We start from the raw sequence: 19282 nt of genomic DNA on the forward strand, positions 1-19282 counted from the left end.
CCTGCCTCCTACACATCCTGTCACACCCAACTGTTCTCTGCTGTGGATCCTTCTGGGTTTTGCCTGAACATCTAGGCAGAGATCTTCAGTTTGTTACGATTGGCCATCAGCCCATATTATCTCCCTTCTGGAGAGTAGTTCTAGGCTTGGAGAGCAGACTCCATCTATAAACTAAATCCAGAAGCCGCAGGGGACCCAGATTCATGAGCTTCTTGGTGGTCTATCAGATGAAAGAGAAGCCATCCTGACCATCGAGAGGAATCTTAGAAATCTCACCCACTCAAGATGAATTACATATGTTTGGCCTAGAACATTTTCTGTATCAGTGTTTGCTTTTTCCTAAAATGCAGATCATTCCCTTCTGGAACTTTTATTATGGTAGAAAGTTGTTCCATGTAGTAGGTCCCAAATCTACATTGCACAGATTGTATACTTTAATGTGCATATTTTTCCACTAAAAGTCTCAAAATCTATTTGTGTGTTCCAAAATCAGTTTTATAGAAACACATCCAGAAGCTCTTGTAGAATTAACAGAGGAAACAGACTAGTGGTATTAATATAAAAAATCAGCTTTATTGAGGTATAATTGACACAAAAAATTGTAAGATCTTTCTTTTTCCTTTTTGTCAAATGTAACTTGGTTTTGTGTTTTTAAACAATTTTGTAGTATTTTTTATGTACTTGGATCTAGCCGTTAAAATTAGACAGTGTTTCCAGGGCTCAAGTTTATTCCTTTGCAGTACAAAGAATGTGCCAGCAGGGGGTAGCAGAGAACAGGAACTAATTTCTCGCTTGCTTTCCTTAGACTTCCAGTAAAGAGCCAAAGCATTGGGAGTCAGGAGGAGATGTGGTGATTTAGTCCAGATTCTTTTTCTTATAAGGAAATCAAGACTCGCCTAACACTAAAACCATGTTTATTAGAGACCATTCTTAGCAAGACTCTGAGGGTGCTTCTGAAAAAGGGGGACTTCCAGGTGTCAGTCCAGGCTGTTTGAATCAGGACTTCTTAGAGAAAGGCCTGGATTAAACTACAAGCACCACAGGTGATTCTTATACACCTTAAATTCTGAGTCCTCAAGCAAGAGCCCTTCCTACAGGTTAGGAGTTGTGCTAGGCCTTGAGGATAAAATGAAAAAAACCCTATATAGTTTCAAAGGGATGTGCCTGCAGGGACCTGCCAAGTGGAGTTCATGAATGAGGAAGGTTGGGTGTTGGCCAATATGGGAGCATAGGGTTGTCACTGGAGAGTGCGTTCTCTCCAGAGTGGCCTGTTATTGACTCAGGGGCAACCTGTTGGGGCTATGAAGTAATGCATGCCCAGTGTTGCCGGACGTTTCTTTTTAAAAGAGAAGTCAGCATTCCAGAACTTTGGTTCATATTTCCCAATGTCAACATGTTGTGTGGGCCAAACAAAACATGTCTACAGGTTGGAGTCAGCCTGTGGGCTAAGATATCTCCTTTAGGAATTTAGGCCAGTAGGAGAGTCATGAATGCGAATACACATTTACCGTACAGTGCTGAGAACGGCAGGGGGTAGACAGGAGTGAAAGGTGGTGGGGGGGGAGCAGAAGGAACCATCCACACTCTTTCAGGGAGGTCAGGACGCTTTCCTGAAGTCAAGTTCTCAAGGTCACTGATATATTTTTTTAGTAAAACAATCTCATTTATTATTTTGGGCAGAGTCTTCCCCTTGTGGCCCTAAGAGGGAACACACATACCAATCTTATTATGTCTCAATATACCAGAAGAGTGTTAAAAAAAGATTCTCAGTGCTTCAATTTTTATGGCCTTCAAACAAATGATTCAAATACAGAGAAATAAAATTATTATTTAGTCAAGGATGTTTTAAACTGGGGCACCTGGGTGGCTCGGTCAGTTAGGCTTCTGACCTCGGCTCAGGTCATTTTCTCGAGGTCCTGGGATTGAGCCCCGGGTCAGGCTCCACGCTCAGCATGGAGTCTGCTTGTCTCTCTTCCTCTGCCCCTCCCCCACTCCTGCTCATACTCTTTCTCTCAAATAAATAAATAAAATATTAAAGGATTTTTAAACTAATTAGTATGTTATGGAGTCATCAGGATATCTACTTTTGAGATGAACAAACTGGAAACTTTGTTGAGATCTGTTAAGGCCATGGAGAGAATGTAGGGGAAAACGCGCCTACAGGTTGTTTGAGGAAAACTGATTTCCTAACCATTCTGTTGTTGGGATCGTAATTAACTCAAAACAGCAGTTAATGTGGCAGGGTATAAGTCCATTTGCTGTGGTCCTCCTTTTTACACCGTAAGTGTGTTTTCTGCTTTGAAACAATGTAAGTTAAGTGAATTATCAAATAAGACCGTAAATGCACGTAAGAAAACTTAGGGTTGTGGAATTGTTTAGATACAATGCAAAGATCACACATTAAAAAATGGAAAGATAGATACAAAAATATGAAAGGAAATATCATAATTTAATATTCAGACATTTCTGTGTGTAAGAGGGGCTGGAAATTCCATTTTGGAAATTTAGTCCTATTCCTGTGAAATTACATATAGCTTTTTAGGGGAGGTAGGCATATAGAGTACAGAAATTACTTTATTGGCTTAGCGCCTGTTGAATGTCTTTTGCGTTTGGGGTATGGATACCATCTAAGGCTTTTTGGAAGTATCTTTTTAAAAAATCATCTTTATTAAGTTTCAATAAAACGCACAAGTTTCTAGGTGTACAATTTGAATTTTTTAGAACGTATTTATTGAGATAGAATTCACATACCATACATCCACTCTTTTAAAGTATACAATTCACTGCTTTTTGGTGTATTCACAGAGTTGTGCAACCATCACCGCTGCTTCATTTCAGAACATTTTCGTCATTCCAAAAAAAACCTTATACCCATTAGCAGTCAGTCCCCATTCTTCTCTTCCCCTAACCCTTGGCAACCACTAATCTACTTTCTGTCTCTATGGATTTGCCTGTTCTGGACATTTCACATAAATGGAATCACACAGTATGTGATTCTTTGTGTGTCTGGCTCTCTTCCCTTAGCTATACATATTTTCAGGGTTCATCCATGTTGTATCACATATTAGTACTTCATTCTGTTTTATGGCTGAATGATACTCCATTGTAGCTGATGGACATTTGGGTTTTCATGCTTTGGCTAATATGAGTAATGCTGCTGTGAACATTCAGAGACAAGTTTTTGTGTGAGCATGTTTTTATTTCTCTTGGGTATGTGATTAGGAATATATTGTAACTATCTCCTTGCTTCCTAGAAATTGTTGAATGGAAGGAAGGTTGACAAACGGGTACCAGAAGGACTGTGTCGTTAGCTTGCAATAGGAATCGATTAAGAATTATTTAGGGAACTCTTGTGTTAGTGGTCACCTCAGCTCCATTCCTTACTACCAAACATACACTGGAGACAAAGCATATCATTTGTGCCGGGGGTATAGCTATCAATTTGAAGTTCATATAAAATAAGTAGTGGCTCTCACCTGTAATAGACACACTGTTTCCCCAAATGAATGTTTCCCACAGTGATGACTCTCCTAGTAATTCACAGGGAGATAAGCAGATAATTGTTGAGACTTGCTAATGTGTGTGTGAGACATTTCTGCAAAAAAGAAGGTTGTCTCTTGACTCTTGAGAACCCATGATTATATTAAGCATTTGAACTGTACTTAAAATATCCTGATAATGGGTGTTCACATCTATGTGTGCTAGTTATTGAAAAACTCCTTGATCTAGAAAAAAACTAATAATTTATGCACTAGACTAGTCTTTTGGTAGACTTTTTTTCCCTCGGAATATTTTTTCCTATTATCGGCAACAGCATAAATTGGAATATGAACGTGTATTTATAGACAAAATGTACTTTATACTTTACCCTTTAAAAGTAGTTTTTGTGATTGCTAACAAAACACAAAGTGGATCTATAAAATCTGAGCGCATTTGTGTGTGTGATGTTTTCAGTGAACTTAACTAGCTGCTATTAGGTTGTCTTGGATTTCATATCTAGATGAAACCTGCCACCTAAGTTGTCAGCTGTGGAGAGAATCTTCCTTTTTCCTCAGTTTTATTTAGTTCTTTCCAGTTGTTCATTTTTGGCTTATAAATGATTATGTTTTAGCCAAAATAATTTGGGTCTGTACACTAAAAGTTGGTAATTGTATAGGGAAATGGCCACTTATGGAGCAGAAAGTACGTTTAAACTCATTCTTTTTTTTTTTTTTTTTTTGCACCCTTAAATCTGAGTGTAGCTGACATTTGGCCTAATGATGACTGAGAATTTTGAGTGTTTATAAAGACAGTTGGCTTTTAATTATCTGGGGATTCAGTTGGGAGCTTCACATTTTGCTCTTTCTTCCCTTCCTGGCTTTATGAGGACCTGGGAGTCTTTCCCAAGAGAAGGCGAAGTGGGAAGTGTTACTTACATGAGCCAGTGAGACTGAGGATTTAAGGGGGCAGTGGGGCAGGAAACATGTTTAGATTTTTGACCATTATGAGACTTTTGGATTCCATTTAGAATTCAGGGATCTGTGCAATTCTCATTGTCGTTATTTTGGAAGATGGAAAGCTGGCTTTGGATTTGCTATCAAGTGATATTAGCATTGGCAAAAACAGTCCTAGTATAGTCCAGGATATTATGTAGTACGATGCCAAATCTTCAAAGAGGCCAGTGACTTGAGAATTAGGTTGCTTAGAGCAATGTTATTTGCTGAATATACAATATAAGTTAACCAAGAACATGCTGTAATTCAGAGGGCTAACCACATTTTAAAGAGATGCCCAGTCTTAAAATACCATTTTGACTACACATTTCAAAACAGGGTTAGACTTTTAAAGAGGAATTTCCAAGAATTGCTTCATCTTACTTTTTAAATTCCTTTTTAAATTCCAAGCACCATCTCAAATATGTGCATAGTAATTGTGATTACATGAGTTTTGAATGAATGAATAACTGGGTACCTTCTTAGTATCTTAGATAAAAATTAAGAAAGTTAATTTAAATGGGGAAGTTAAGTTCCAAGATATTGTTTAGCCTGGAAAAAATTTCAGGTAGCAAATCCATAGTGGTAACAAGCTCTCTACTTGGAACATTTCGTCCAAGAATATTCCCTTTGAAAAGGCGTATCACTACAGTGATATGCTTCCATGGATTGGACTCTTGTGTTTGTTCCTAAACTATTGACAAAACTAAAATGGACTCATTTTTATGCAGTAGAAGGCTACTTTAATAAAGCGATTTCAGGAACTGAGGCAGGTTCTTCCTCTAAAACATACTCCCCATCACCTCCTGCCCTACCTGAAATGAAACCATCGGTTTGGGTTTTTTTGTTTTGTTTCATTTTGGTCTTGTTCTTTGCTTAAAATATTCATAGCGTAAATATTCATGGAAAGAGTAATAAGTAAATTTAACATGAGTGACTAGTATGTGTAAGTTGTATTTCAACCAATGAGAAGATGGGCAAGACAGTTGCGTCCTTGAGAGTATGCAGTGTAGACTGGCATGGCCAGGGCATAGGTTCCTAATTACATTGTAGAGTTCACTCCATGCTATGATAGACCCTCTTACCTGATACTCACTGCCTGTTAGGTAGGGAGCTACTTACTGATCTCAATCTCAACTCAAACAACCATACTGTAACTCAGTTTCCTCATGGAAAAATGGGGTAAGAGACTCTACCACATACGGTTGCTGTGGGATTAAGGGAGATTGTGCACATAGTAAGCAGAGTAAGTGTTGGCTGTCATAATTTGGGTACCTGATTCATAGTGGAGAAGATCAGAGACTTAATTACCCAAGGAAGGAAGTGTGAACCTCCCATCTCAGCTTCTCTGTCTTCAAGTTCTTTTTTATTTGGGACACAGTAGGAGGGTAGTTTAAAAAGAACAGAGCCCATCCTTTTGGGAAGAACCAGCTTCTCTAACATTGTGAATAGCCTTTTCAATAATTTTACTCAAGGAAAGGAGCTAAGAGGCAGACATTTGTTCTGTTTAAATTATGTTTAGTTTTTACCTAATGTCCCTGTGTTTATAAGTTTCTGGCATGTGTGATAAATAAGCTCGGTCAGAGTTACTGTATCATAAGTAATAACGGAACAACTCATGGAATATAAAAAATGGACCTGTATTGTGGAGTTATGGGGATCATATGGTGGTTGCTTCAAAAATGAAAAAAAAAATTTGGGGGGGGTGGAGAGAGAGTGGGGGAGGGGTTGAGGGAGAGGGAGAATGAATCCCAAGTAGGCTCCACACCTAGCATGGAGACTGATGTGGGGCTCAATCCCACGACCCTGAAATCATGACCTAAGCCAAAATCAAGAGTAGGATGCTTCACTGACTGACCCTTCCTGGCATCTCCAAAATGAATTTTAATGGAAGAAAGGAGAGAGAGGTGTTTTAAATTCTTTGACAGCTTTAGAGATTGACTGAAAAGCATGGCAGCTCCTTGATGTGCCGGCCTGGGGCTTCCAACTGTGGAAACAACGCCCTGTAAGACCCCCCTCATTCAAAGGCCAACACTCAGTCATCTCCCAGGATGGAAAAATTAAGGCCGAACCATCTTTCGTGAAGTGTTTCATGATGTGGGTCCTGTGTTCCACAGTGGCTTCTGCTGGTAAATGTACCTTGAGTTTTGTTTTGTTGGGTTTTCTTGCAGTACTTAGGTTGATGTGATTGGCATGATGGTGATCATATGTATGTATCTTAAACATGACCTAATAGTAGATCAGGGAGATTGTAACTTAATTTGGAATCCGTTGTGAGACCAGCTGAAGCTCATAGCCTAGTTTTTGTTGCAAACATCACTTTCTCTCTCTTAAAACAAGCTCAAATGGGCGCTGTGTTTTTATACTGTGATTTGACACAAAAATATGATCGAGAGTGCTTTTTGGATTCTAAACATCTTTTACATGGCTACTTAAAAGGAATTGAAAAATTTAAACAAGATGAGTGTCTGCTGACTTGCACTAGTGGGTGTTTTGCTGATAACCAGTCTGGTATGGAGTGGTCTTTGAGAAGTTCCCAGAATGTTTGGGATTTAAGTCATGCGGATTATGTGGTCAGAATTGGAATGGAGAGATGCAACGTTAGAGACACATGTTGCTTATATTGGTGGGAATCTCATCCAGCCAGAGGATTAAAATAAAACCATAAACAAAGCAGTAGAGGGTATGAAGGTAACTCCCATTTGTTTATTAAAATAATTCATCTCATAGCCAAAGAAATGGCTTTTGGGGAATTTGTGAACTTGCATACTTAGCTGATGATTTTCTTCCTCAAAATATGCCCTTTGAAAACTTCCTATCATGGGCTTCTCTGGAGGCTACAGGTGGTGAGACAGGTTTGACAGCGGTGTTTGTGGGGAGTATGCTTTGGGCCCGCTGCTCCACCCTGAATACTCGGAGAGACTAATTAACTCTGGGGGAAGCTTCTCACCCCAGAGCCTCACGTCGGGTCCTGTCGCTTGTTAGCGTGTTTCCAATAGCAGAGCCAGTCAGCACACAGGACACAGGCTGGAAGAGACACTGGCCTTTCCTCTCGGGTGTAGTTGATTTTTGTTTGTTTTTTAGGGGAGTCAACTATTTTTACATATCTGTGTACTGTGAAGTAGATAAGGCAAATACCTGGGGGTTTTTGTTTTTGTTTTGTTTTTGTTTGTTTTAATTAGGGGACTGAGCAGTGGCTTGTCAAAAGTGTATAGAGTGAGATGGGTCCAGGATTCAACCCCAGGTCTTTTTGTCCGATGTTCCTCTCAGGTTAGTTGAGGTCGAGGTTTTCTTTAACTGCATGAAGGAAACATGGAAAGGGGCACAAAATAGGGAAAAGCCAAGTTTTTATAGAAGGCAAGGTGTGGCTGTTTGACTACACAGTGATTATGACTCTTGTTTGTGTTGACTTCTGATAACTCAAGAGGGAAACACATAGTCTTTATGTATTTAGTTCCTATGAATCACACCTCATTACGTAAAATGTATCACACCTCAAATAACTTGCCAATGAGTAAGGTTCCAAAATTATTGAACGCAATAGTAATTGTTAGATTAGAACTCCTAGGCAGTTTGTTCTTTCACGAGTCTGGGATTTCTTTCAGCACACTGAATTCTTTTTAAAATGAGGATGGGTTTATATTTTAAAGTATGATTTAATTTTTTTTTGAACAAGCTGCCTTCACTATATTTTGAGGTCCTTTACAGAACTCTGTAATTTTTACACTTTCCAGGATACAGAAAATAGTCTCGTGGATTTTTATAATGCAGTAAATCAGTTACTTCCTTTAATTAGAGGATGTTATATCTGGCAAAACAGATTTTTGTTTGATAAGATGAAAGTTTTTACTTCATTCTACAGATAGATAGCAACAGCTAATTACACTAGCTGACATTTTTCAGTGCTCCTCCGGAGTCAGGCAAGTTGTCGAGTGCCTCATATACTTTATCTCATTTAATTCTCAGTAACCCGGTGAGGTAGGTACTTCGTATCTCCATGCACAGATCAGAACGCTAAGAAGTTAAGCGGGCTTCTCTAGAGTTACAGGTAGGAAATAGCAGGGGCTCTGAGACTGACATGGCCTCATGTGGCAATGGTACGTGCCCTGTTGTAGGTTTCTTAGTGAATGTGGCCAGGTAGCCACTGTAGACCGAAAATCCCTGCTGTTAATTTATGCTTTCTAGGGGGCACCCGAGTGGCTCAGTCGGTTGAGTGTGCAACTCTTGGTTTTGGTTCAGGTCATGATCTCAGGGTTGTGAGATGGAGCCCCGAGTTGGGCCTTGTGCTCAGTGTGGAGTCTGCCTGAGATTCTCTCTCTCTCTCCCCCTTGCTCTCCCTCTCTCTCTCTCAAATAAATAAATAAAATATTTAAAAATAAATAAATTTATGCTTTCTTTTTTTGATTTAAAACTGGGAAAAACTTTTTTGTTTTAGTTCCTTAGGATGGGTCTTAGATGAGTTTATATTTACATGGTTATATAATGTGCTAATTAAAAATTTTTACTTTACAGTAATCAGATGTTTTGAGTTACTGAGGTTGAGTTAGCTAGCATATACAGTATGAGCATTTTGTACATGAAGATGCCCAGGGAAACTCTTAACCCACTTAGTCAATTTTTCATTTTATTAATAGAGTGCCATATTCACTCTTTCTGTCTCTTTTACACACACACACACACACAATCATTATGTATTAAGACACAGATTTTCTTTTGTCCAGGAACATTGTAAAAAAGTTATTGGAACATTTTTAATTTACCAAGTTACGTTTTATACCCAGAACAGTGGAGGATTATTTTAGAAGACATATTGCATGGTCTAATATACTAATTTAGATTTTAAAAATTCTACATACAGATTGAAGACAACTTTTTTAGTTGAGAAACATTTAGTGTGTGAAGCAGTTGAGATACTCTCTTACTGAGTGCATGTAAAATGCTGTAGGTTTTTGGTGTCAGTTGCATGTGGATGGTTCTGTAACTTTCTAGAAAGTTAAACTTTCTGAGCCTTAATCTTCTCACTTGCAAAAGAGGAAAATTAAGGATTATTAAATTTAAGGATTATGGGGATTTCATAGATGATGAGAAAAATTACGCAGCATAAAAATTTCCTTCATCCTTTAAACGTGGGAGATACAGGAAATTGACTCAAATCTGTTGGTTTCTGGCATTTTTGAATTTTTTAAAATGTTAATTTGTATATCTATTGCACAAGAAACACCTGTGGTTGTTACAGATTATAAGCAAAAATATATTGAAATAAGGTATAATTCTACCACTTAGAAACAATTACTGTTAATATAGTCCGTTTTTATTTATATAACACCCACTGTAGAGTTATAGTAATTGGTATACTTCATGTATTCCATAAAATACTTAATACATTAAGTTTTCTTATTTTTTAAAGATTTTATTTATTTATTTGAGAGAAAGAGAGCGAGAGAGCACAAGCAGGGAGAGTGGCAGAGGGAGAAGGAGAAGCAGGCTCCCTGCTCAGCAGGGAGCCCTGATGTGGGGCTCGACTCGGGGCTCCATCCGAGGACCCTGGGATCATGACCTGAACCAGAGCCAGACGTTTGACCGACTGAGCCACCCAGGTGCCCCTACATTAAGTATTCTTTACAAGTAAACTACTTTTATGACACGAGTTTAAATTTCATGTAGCTTTTTGTTTTATGGTTGTATCATAGTTTAACCAATTTCTTATTGGGCATTCAGGATGTTTATAATTGTTGCTATTACGCATAACACTGTGAAACAATTCTTGGGTCATGTCTTTGCGTTCTTGTCCTGTTGTCTTAGTATAAATTCCTGAATCTACACATGGTGTGCTTCAGAGTATGCAAATTTAAGACTTTGAACACATAACACAAATTGTATTCTAGAAAGATGGTATCATTTTATAATATCTTCAGTGATGTACAGAGTTTGCCAGACTCCCATGTCCTTAAAGTATGGACTATTTAAAAATCTTTGTTCAGCTTTTATATTCTGTCTTCTTTATAAATACAGTATAAAAGGAGTCTCGTTTTATATAATTTTTTAGATTTATTTAGATTTTTGTATCATTTTAATTTTATCACTCTTTAGATTAATATATATTTATTAAATACAAGAATGTATACACACACACACACAGGAGCATGTTGATATTTTGACATGGATGGGGGTGGTCCAAAATCTATGTACTATGATTTTTGCCTTTCTATAGCCTCTTTGGAGAAATAAACCATTCTGGATACTTGGGTTTTCTGAATATCTCTGTAAATTTCATTATTTCTACTTAATATTTGGAATGTAACCTGGCTTTATCTATGGTGCACAGGTGTTCCTTTGAGGGTTAATTATCAGTGTGTTTTCAGAATGCTAACTTGAAGGTCAGTGCCTGTAATGAGGTTAAGCTCTACAGCTGTTAGTTACCCTCAGGTATTTGATTGCATAGCATCTTGGCCATTGCAAGTTAATAAGTAGGTGATACTTCCCTTGTTCAGATGAGTAGATGGGTTCAGAGAGGTTATTTAACTTGCTTAAGGTCACACAGCTCTTAGGTAATGAAAGTGGGATATGAATATACTTTTGTCTGACGTGAGCCCTTTCTCTGTCCGTGTTGCCATTTGCTGCCCTGCCCTCTTGATTGGCCCCATCCAGGGCCATTGACTGTCACTCTTCACTGCTCTCCATGTGAGTAGGTACAAGTCTTCTTCCTTCTAACTCACTGCTTCTAGTCTGGGTTAACGTGGGAACTTGATCACCAGATTGTGTCAGTGGGGAATAATTCAGTATTGGGGGCTCTGAGGGGGCTGTCCTATGACTAGAGAGAATGGACTTTGACATCTGTTTTGGATATTCCTGGCTCTTTTTCATGCCTTTTTGGCTTGGATAGGAGTTCCCAGATACGAGATGTTACTGTGTTATCACTAGTTGGGATCAATGCTCATCTTTTTTTCTTTTTTAAATATTTATTTATTTTTGAGAGAGAGAGAGTGTGACTGGGGACAGGTAGGCAGTGGGAGAGAGAGAATCCTCAATCAGACTCCCCACTTAGCATGGAGCCTGACACAGGGCTCGATCCCAGGACTCTGAGATCATGACCTGAGCTGAAATCAAGATTCGACCCTTAACTGACTGACCCAGGTGCCTCACAATGCTTGTCTTGAGGGGAAAATTCAAGAGTTTGTGGGGCACAGACCATGAGCACCTGGTTACCTGGGATAATCCATGAGCCACTCCATTTTCTCTGCTACCCTGTCATGCCCTTTCCTCCCAGCTACTCCGCCCTCGAGAGACAGGATCTGTAGATATTTTTCCAGTGGTTTCTCTAAGGAACAATGGTTGGGGTAACTGTAGGTGGTCTGTTCATATGTTATAGCCTTAAGTGGGGAATTGTCTGTTTAAAGTATGTACCGTCTTCATGCTTTGTTTTTTGTCTCTCTCCATCAGGATTTCATAGTCCCCTCTCTAGGATGTTTCAGTAAATATAGCTCATTACACAAATCTGGGCCATTTCATGAATCCATTTAAGGAGACTCATGCCCTCTGCAATTTAGCTTTGTCATGAAACTTCAGGAATTGAAGGATGGAATTGAAATTAATGATGTGCATCAAGAGTTGATATTTCAAGTTTATATCTTAATCTGTTTTTATTTACTCTTGGTAGGCTAGATTGCCCACAGGATTTTTATAGAAATATGTTGGAAACGTAGCTTCTAACTTTTGTTGATTGCCCATAAAATGGTTCCGTTACAGAAAACTCTCATCGTGGTTTTTTTTTCTGTGCATACTAAAATGGTTAATCTCTGTAACATAGAACCACATGTAACTTCCTATATGGGACAACTTTTGTTGATATATTCACATCCTTCAAGGATAACGTTAGATGCATATTAATTAATCTAATGCGAAATTTGACTTGTGTACTAACCCTGATAAGAGAAAATTAATATGCAAATCTGTTTTTCAGGCAGTAACAGAGAAGAATTTTGAAACAAAGGATTTTCGAGCTTCTCTAGAGAATGGTGTTCTGTTGTGTGAGTAAGTATTTAAAGCAGTGAAAAAATAATTCAAAAGCAAAGGTGTGTATGTGTGTTGTGAGTTGCCTTCACTCCCCCCTCCATGGCCACCGTAGTCACAGATCTGTTTTCTTGCTAACAAGAGATTTGATCTCTGCAAATTGACACCCCTACAGTACCAGACAGTAGGACAGGTTTATCAGTCTCTGCATCGAAAGGTAGCATTGGTGAAATATATATTATTTTAAATTAGTAAACAAGAAAGATTCTGTTATTGCTTAATGGGCCAGTAGGGGTGGGTGATTGAGGAGGAAGCCTTATTACATTGCACCAGCTCTCCCTCTGAATATTCTAACATATGGAATTGCCTGGTTTAGAAGTTAATATAAAACTTTTTTCTTCATCAGTAAATAGTGATGCTTGTAGAACATATTGAGGCAGTAGCAAATTTTTCTTTTAAGCTCTAAGTGGAGTCATTACATTGCCACAGTCATTTGAGTCAATGGCCCATGGGCCATTCATTCAATTAATATATTATTGAAAATCATATCCCAGGTTTTGGTCATCATAAGTAAACTCGTCTGGTGGCACGATTGATGGTATGAGACCTACATCATGTGTCTATTCCACTATTTTGTTCCCCAGTGGATGCATAGTGCAGTTTGCCATGTATGTGACCTTTGGGAATGAAGGCGGAGGCAGGCCTGTGGGATGTAAAGGTGAAGTCCAAGGTGAGGATGCAGGTTGCAGAAGTGAGCAAATAAATTATAAGAATGTCCTTGAGTATGAACCCACATTTTTGAAAGGGCTTAAGGATTCCAATCTAGACAGTTATCACATAGGTATTTATGGAATGTCCACAAGTAAGCATTAGGAGTATATGTGCTTATATTTAGATGATTTTTGATTATCCTTTTAAAGGAAGGTTGTTTCAGCAAAGATCAGGAGTCAAAGGGCTTAGGTTTGATTCCTTGCCCTATTATTTTTAGACATTTGAACAATTGACCTAGCATCTGAGCCTTAATTTCTCATCCATGAAGTAGAGATCAGCATATCTGATCTAACTTACAGGGTTCAAAATTTCATAATTATCTATCTATCTATCTATCTATCTATCTATCTCTGTTAAGGTTTATATTAACAATCTTTGCATAAATATAAGTTGTTGTTAGAAAGATGGCCATGTAGATAACAACCTCTATCTCATTAGCTCTGTTGGTAGATGTTCAAACTTTTTTGTCTTAGAGCAATGTTATTAAATTGAATCTTGTGAAGTTATTGATATTCAACCCTCTGTGACCTACAGAAATGTCAATTTCATGTGGTTCTACCCAATACATAGCAGAGCAGCACGTGAAGAAGGGCCACAAGTAAAGTTGAAGGGGAGTTTCTTTTTTCTTTTTTTAAAGATTTTATTTATTTATTTGACAGAGAGAGACAGCCAGCGAGAGAGGGAACACAAGCAGGGGGAGTGGGAGAGGAAGAAGCAGGCTCATAGAGGAGGAGCCTGATGTGGGGCTCGATCCCATAACGCCGGGATCACGCCCTGAGCTGAAGGCAGACGCTCAACCGCTGTGCCACCCAGGCACCCCTGAAGGGCAGTTTTTTGTCCTCTTCTGATGTATATTTAGAAGTGCCATTGCCAGAACGTTTAAACTAATTCTAGTAGACCGTGTGGTCAGTCTAATTGGTCAATGTTAGGAAATTACTTTATATTAATTTGAAAACTGTGGAATTTAAATGTGTTCTAATGCATTTGGAAGATGGTGGGGGGAATGATGGTTAGAAAGATGCATGTGATCTGAAACCTACCTTAGCTGTATGGACTATGTAGAGGTTTGCAGAGAAATGACTTTCTCTACTGTAAGCTCCGCAAGTCAGGATAAGCCTTAGGTAGGAAGTGTGCCTATGAAGCACTGAGTTGTTTGTAGACATGTGAGAGCATATAGCTCAAATAGGTGATCTTTTTAAAGAAGTCACTTTGTGGATATATACTGCCAGTAGGAACTGTCACATCATTTTTAGGGATCCATTGCCTCCATAACAAGATCATTAACTATACTTGCGTGACACTTAGGTTTTTGCTTTTAATTTAAAATGCAACGTATGCACCAGCCTGGTCTCTGAATGATTTGAGGTGATTTGTAAAAACCATACCCAACCTGAGAGAAGGAGCTTATTGTTACCAGTGAAGATATTCAGAGTTGATGAAAAGCTGTTTTGATTACAAGCAGTACTGTTAGATTACAGACATAAGTTCTACCTTCACAGCAAACATTTGGATGCATGTTTAGAGATATATTGGTTTAACAAAAGTCACTTTAATTCACAATTTCCAAAGGCTCATTCTTAGATTGTTTCCTAGCTGGAATAATACCAGTCAGGGGTTTTGTGCATTACCAGATTCAGTCTAATCGGTATGTTTGGTACCCAGTATTCTTTAAATGAATGTTTGCCAAAAGTAGCATAAGTACTAAGCTCTGGTAATCGGCAGTTGTAGTTTACTGAGGGGCATCAAAGCCCTGTGTGATGTTTGTTTAAAAAATTTTTTTTGCTTAATTATAAATCACAGTGTATGTGCCACTGGTTAATGAAACATACGAATCTAAAAGCTCTGATGTTGGGGGAAAAAGCCTAGGTAACTCTGTTCGGTCTAATCTGTGGTGCAGACAGCCTAGCTGGTTGGCCTGTGAAATGAATGATTAAGCAGACTTCACTGTTCGATCACCGCCACCTGAGTTCTAGTGCTTAATGTGGACAGCACAATCCGCCCCTCAGAGTCTGGTATAAAAGTCCTGACTCTTGAATTCATGGTAAATATAGTAAGCCGTCTGTCTTTGAGAATATTTTACCCATAAGAGATCTCAAGTTTCAGCTGAAATATGATTAGGATATTTTAAAACTCCGAATTCATTTTCTTACAGGAAAAGGCTGACTTCTGCTTGGTTCACGGCCAGGAAAATGGATTCGTGTGAAATACAGGGTCTGCCTGTTGCCCATTAACAAGATCTAGGCATCCTGGTTCATTACCATCATTAAAGTGTTTTCTTATTATTTTACCTAATTGCAGCAGTCGTTTATCCATTAGTCGTAGTTTATCCTTTTTGAGCTGGCATTCTGAAATATCAAAGTCAAGAGTTAGAGGAAGTGAGCTTATTATAGCCTCCACCCAACTGGCAGTGTTCTGACATTTCACATAGTCTAAATTGGGTATAAACTCTGCGCTGAGGTTTTAGACAAGATACATACCCGCATAACGAGGATAATGTGCCTTTATTGTCTTTTAATCTGATTGACTATTAAAGTGGGTATCTTTTGTTAATCCTTTGAGTATCATTTAGTTTGATTGACTCAGATCTAATTGAGTTGAGGGCTAAGGAATACTCCGCTGGTCAAAGTCTGTTACAGTAATTCTTTCCCTGTAAACCTTAGACATGTAATCTCTCTTGGCTTTCCTAAACAGTGAGATGGGAACAAAATCTACTTTGGGTTTTTTTCCAATTAGTAAAAGGATTGACAAGAGTCCATAAGGTGACTTCAGCTCCTTGTTAATTATTGATAGTATTCATTAATCAGTCCCCTATGTGCATGTTTATTAGTGTTCGTGAGGACCTTACTATATATTTTTTAAAAATATGAGATTTGCCACCACCTAAATATCCAAATCTCTCTCACTCTGTGGTTCTAGCAGAAGTATGTCTCTTCTCTAAACATATTTAGTTGAGGCATACCTAGCTAGTGATAGAAGTTAGTAATTTCACAGTTACTCATCTTGTGATAGCGATCTTAGAAATACTAAAATGAAAACATTCTTTATTCACCTGATGAAGTAAGAAGATACGTTTGAAGATAATTTTATTGGGTGTGTCTCTGGTTAGTCAGTCTACACTTCCCATCTCTGGAATATTGCCAGTCTTTGCTCTGTCCCATGTCAGCCAGCCATGCCTCAGAAATTTACATATGAGCCACATCTCAGAAGTTTATGTCTTTTTGAACTTGGCTCAAATTATTGAGAAAACTCTTCTCACACTGTTACGATGCCTTCTTTCCCATGGCTCAAGATGTTCACGCATTTGATTTGAGAAATCCTGTTTTAATTTGTTATGCCATGTGACCACTATGCTGTCTACATAAACAAAACATAATGTTTTGTTAAAGATGCATTCAATATAAGGAGAAAAATTATTTTTAAAAACTCCTGTTAATTTCCTATGGGATCCTTGGGTGATTGTTTTAAGACAGGACAAAGTAAAGAACTTTGTCACTTCTCATTCATGCAAGAGAGCTCTGTCTTTTGTTAGAGTTGGAGACTTCACACATCAAGTGGTGGTGATACCGGTGGGTCCTTAGGCTTCTTTGCCGTGTTCCATGTGAAGCCCAGAGGGCCTTCCTTCTTTAATGAAGACTTTCTTCTTAGAGTTCTTTCTGGTTTAGAATTTCCTGAGGAGGACAGTTATTTCCATACATCTCTCTGGCACGCCAACACCACCAATTGATCCCCATCTGTATTAGGGCCATTTGCAGTATAAGTAATAAAAACGGTTTTTCTGGGGCGCCTGGGTGGCTCAGTCAGTTGAACGTCTGACTTTTGGTTTCGGCTCAGGTCATGATTTCATGGTCATGAGATAGAGCTCTGCGATGGGCTCTGCTCAGCTCAGAGTCTGACTAGTATTCTCTCCCTTTCCCTCTGCTTGTATGCACTTGCTCTCTCTCACTCTCCCTCTCTCAAATAAATAAATAAATAAATAAATAAATAAATAAAATCTTAAGAAGATTTTTCTTCACTTAAAGTAATATAAACTTTGGAGTTTCCATATTATTTGACAACTCAGTAGTACTCAAAGGAAGATGCAAGTGTTCAAGTTCATAAAAAGACAACTTTCAAATTTTAAACTGCTTTCTCTTTATGTTAGCATTTTGTGGTTGCCAGTCTGTATGTTCTGTTTTTAAGATGCATAGTCAATTTTTCCCTGTAATTTGATAGCTACGTATAACAAAACATCGTTTAAAAAACAGTTTATTTGAAGGCTAGCTTAGCAAACATCAATTTAAAAGTTCACTTCTGTTATAATAGTCACATTGTAGAGACTCATTACAAATTTTGCAGAAGGTATTTTGTATTGTGGCTTCCATCCTGTTTCATAAACCTGCATATATCATCTACAGGGCTTTCCTGCCCTAAATATAAATTACTAAGAGGAGAACATACAGCATTTCACTGATAGGACCTCTGAGACAGGAATGAGAATGATGGTCTACTAAAAATAAAAGTATGTAATGTGTATGCTAGATGTATGAGATACGAGCAATTTTATTAAAGCTGATCAACAAGAAGTTATTACTGATGTCAGTTTTCGTGTAATAAAGGGGTTCAGGTAGACACATGGAAAACAATGTGTTGGCTGTGAAATAATCAAAATATCGTAATGTGGTCAGTGTATTGAGAAGTAAGTTAAATGAATATTGTAAAAAGAACAAATATATAATGGTATCACATCAGTTAAAATAGAGTAATTGCCTTATATGAGAGACTTAATCTTTAGAATTTTTTATATACTAACAATCACCAGTCAGAAAATTGGATGAGATCCAAGGGGTTAAAAGCAATAGTAACAAGGTTTAAAAACACTGTTTTCTTTAGAGAAATGTGTGAGACTTTTATCTTGGATGTAGAAAATGTAATGGTAAGCCGTAAAATTTAAGATATGAAATGATAAGGTATATTTCTATATAGGGTAAGAGATGTCAATTGATTTATAATTTTAATCCAATACTCATATTGAATCTAGTCAGGCTTGTCTTTATAAGTATTGTTTTAACATTCACATGGAAGAATAAGCAGGTTAGAATAGGAAAAATTCTAAAAATAAAAATTTCTATGAAATGGGCTTGTCCCAACATTAGAACACTTGACAAACATGACCAAGCATAGTAATTAAAAATTATGGATTGCTTTATAAATGTGCATATTAATATAGGAACAAGATCCAAAATACATTCTTATGTGTAGGAATTTTTGATAAAGTAGATATGAAAATATGCAGAAGAGAGAAATCACTCAGTTCATTGTATTGGGATAATTGGCTAAGAATGAATTTATAAGCCCACCAAATAGCCTAGGTGAAGATAATACAAAGCTAAAAAAATAATATCGAAGAGTTAAAATCTTTGGAGGGAGTTTAAAGTTCTAAGCTTTGATGGAGAAGGGGAAAAAAAAAGAAAAAATAGATTTATATCTATATGTAAATAGATATTCTGACAACATTCTGAGAAAAATACGGTAAGCAAAATGACTTAAACATTATCTAGATTTCAAATAAACTGGTGAGATACACATTTGAAAACCCCAGTAACAAAGGATGTGACCAAATACTTCACAAATAAAGAAATACTACTGGAAATAAGCAGTAAAATCTTCACCTTCATTAGTAAGAAATAATTATGCAAAAACCAGATACTCTTCTTAAATTGAAAGTGGTAAATAATTCGAAATGTTACAAAATGATGGCATATTATGGCAAAATGTCATATACTCAAAATGACCATTAAATACAAGCTGGTACAGCTCTGAAAAACAATGTGACAATCCCTGTCATGTAATTGTATGCTAGTTTTTTAATTAATATAAACATATTAACTTACCACAAACATTACAACACTTTTCCCAATAATCTTCCCTTTTGGGAATAAAAAAGACTACAAAGTGGGGGAAATATGAATATAGCTTCTTCATAGTGGAAAATATAAAAAACTGATGTCTATAATGTGATGGATAAAATCGGTGAGATCTTATACATCCCT

General features: G+C 37.6%; 1 protein-coding gene across 13 annotated transcripts in view; it reads left to right on the forward strand.

Moving 5' to 3' along the window:
- LMO7 (LIM domain 7) overlaps positions 1-19282 on the forward strand; it is a 195199-nt gene that overhangs the window by 60007 nt on the left and 115910 nt on the right. For all 13 annotated transcript variants that reach the window (XM_034665301.1, XM_034665302.1, XM_034665305.1 and 10 more), the window contains one exon: positions 12433-12503. In XM_034665301.1, coding sequence (XP_034521192.1) covers positions 12433-12503 — 71 coding nt within the window. The remainder of the gene's footprint in view (positions 1-12432; positions 12504-19282) is intronic.

Source organism: Ailuropoda melanoleuca, chromosome 7 (assembly GCF_002007445.2).
Source record: "Ailuropoda melanoleuca isolate Jingjing chromosome 7, ASM200744v2, whole genome shotgun sequence".
Classification (NCBI taxonomy): domain Eukaryota; kingdom Metazoa; phylum Chordata; class Mammalia; order Carnivora; family Ursidae; genus Ailuropoda; species Ailuropoda melanoleuca.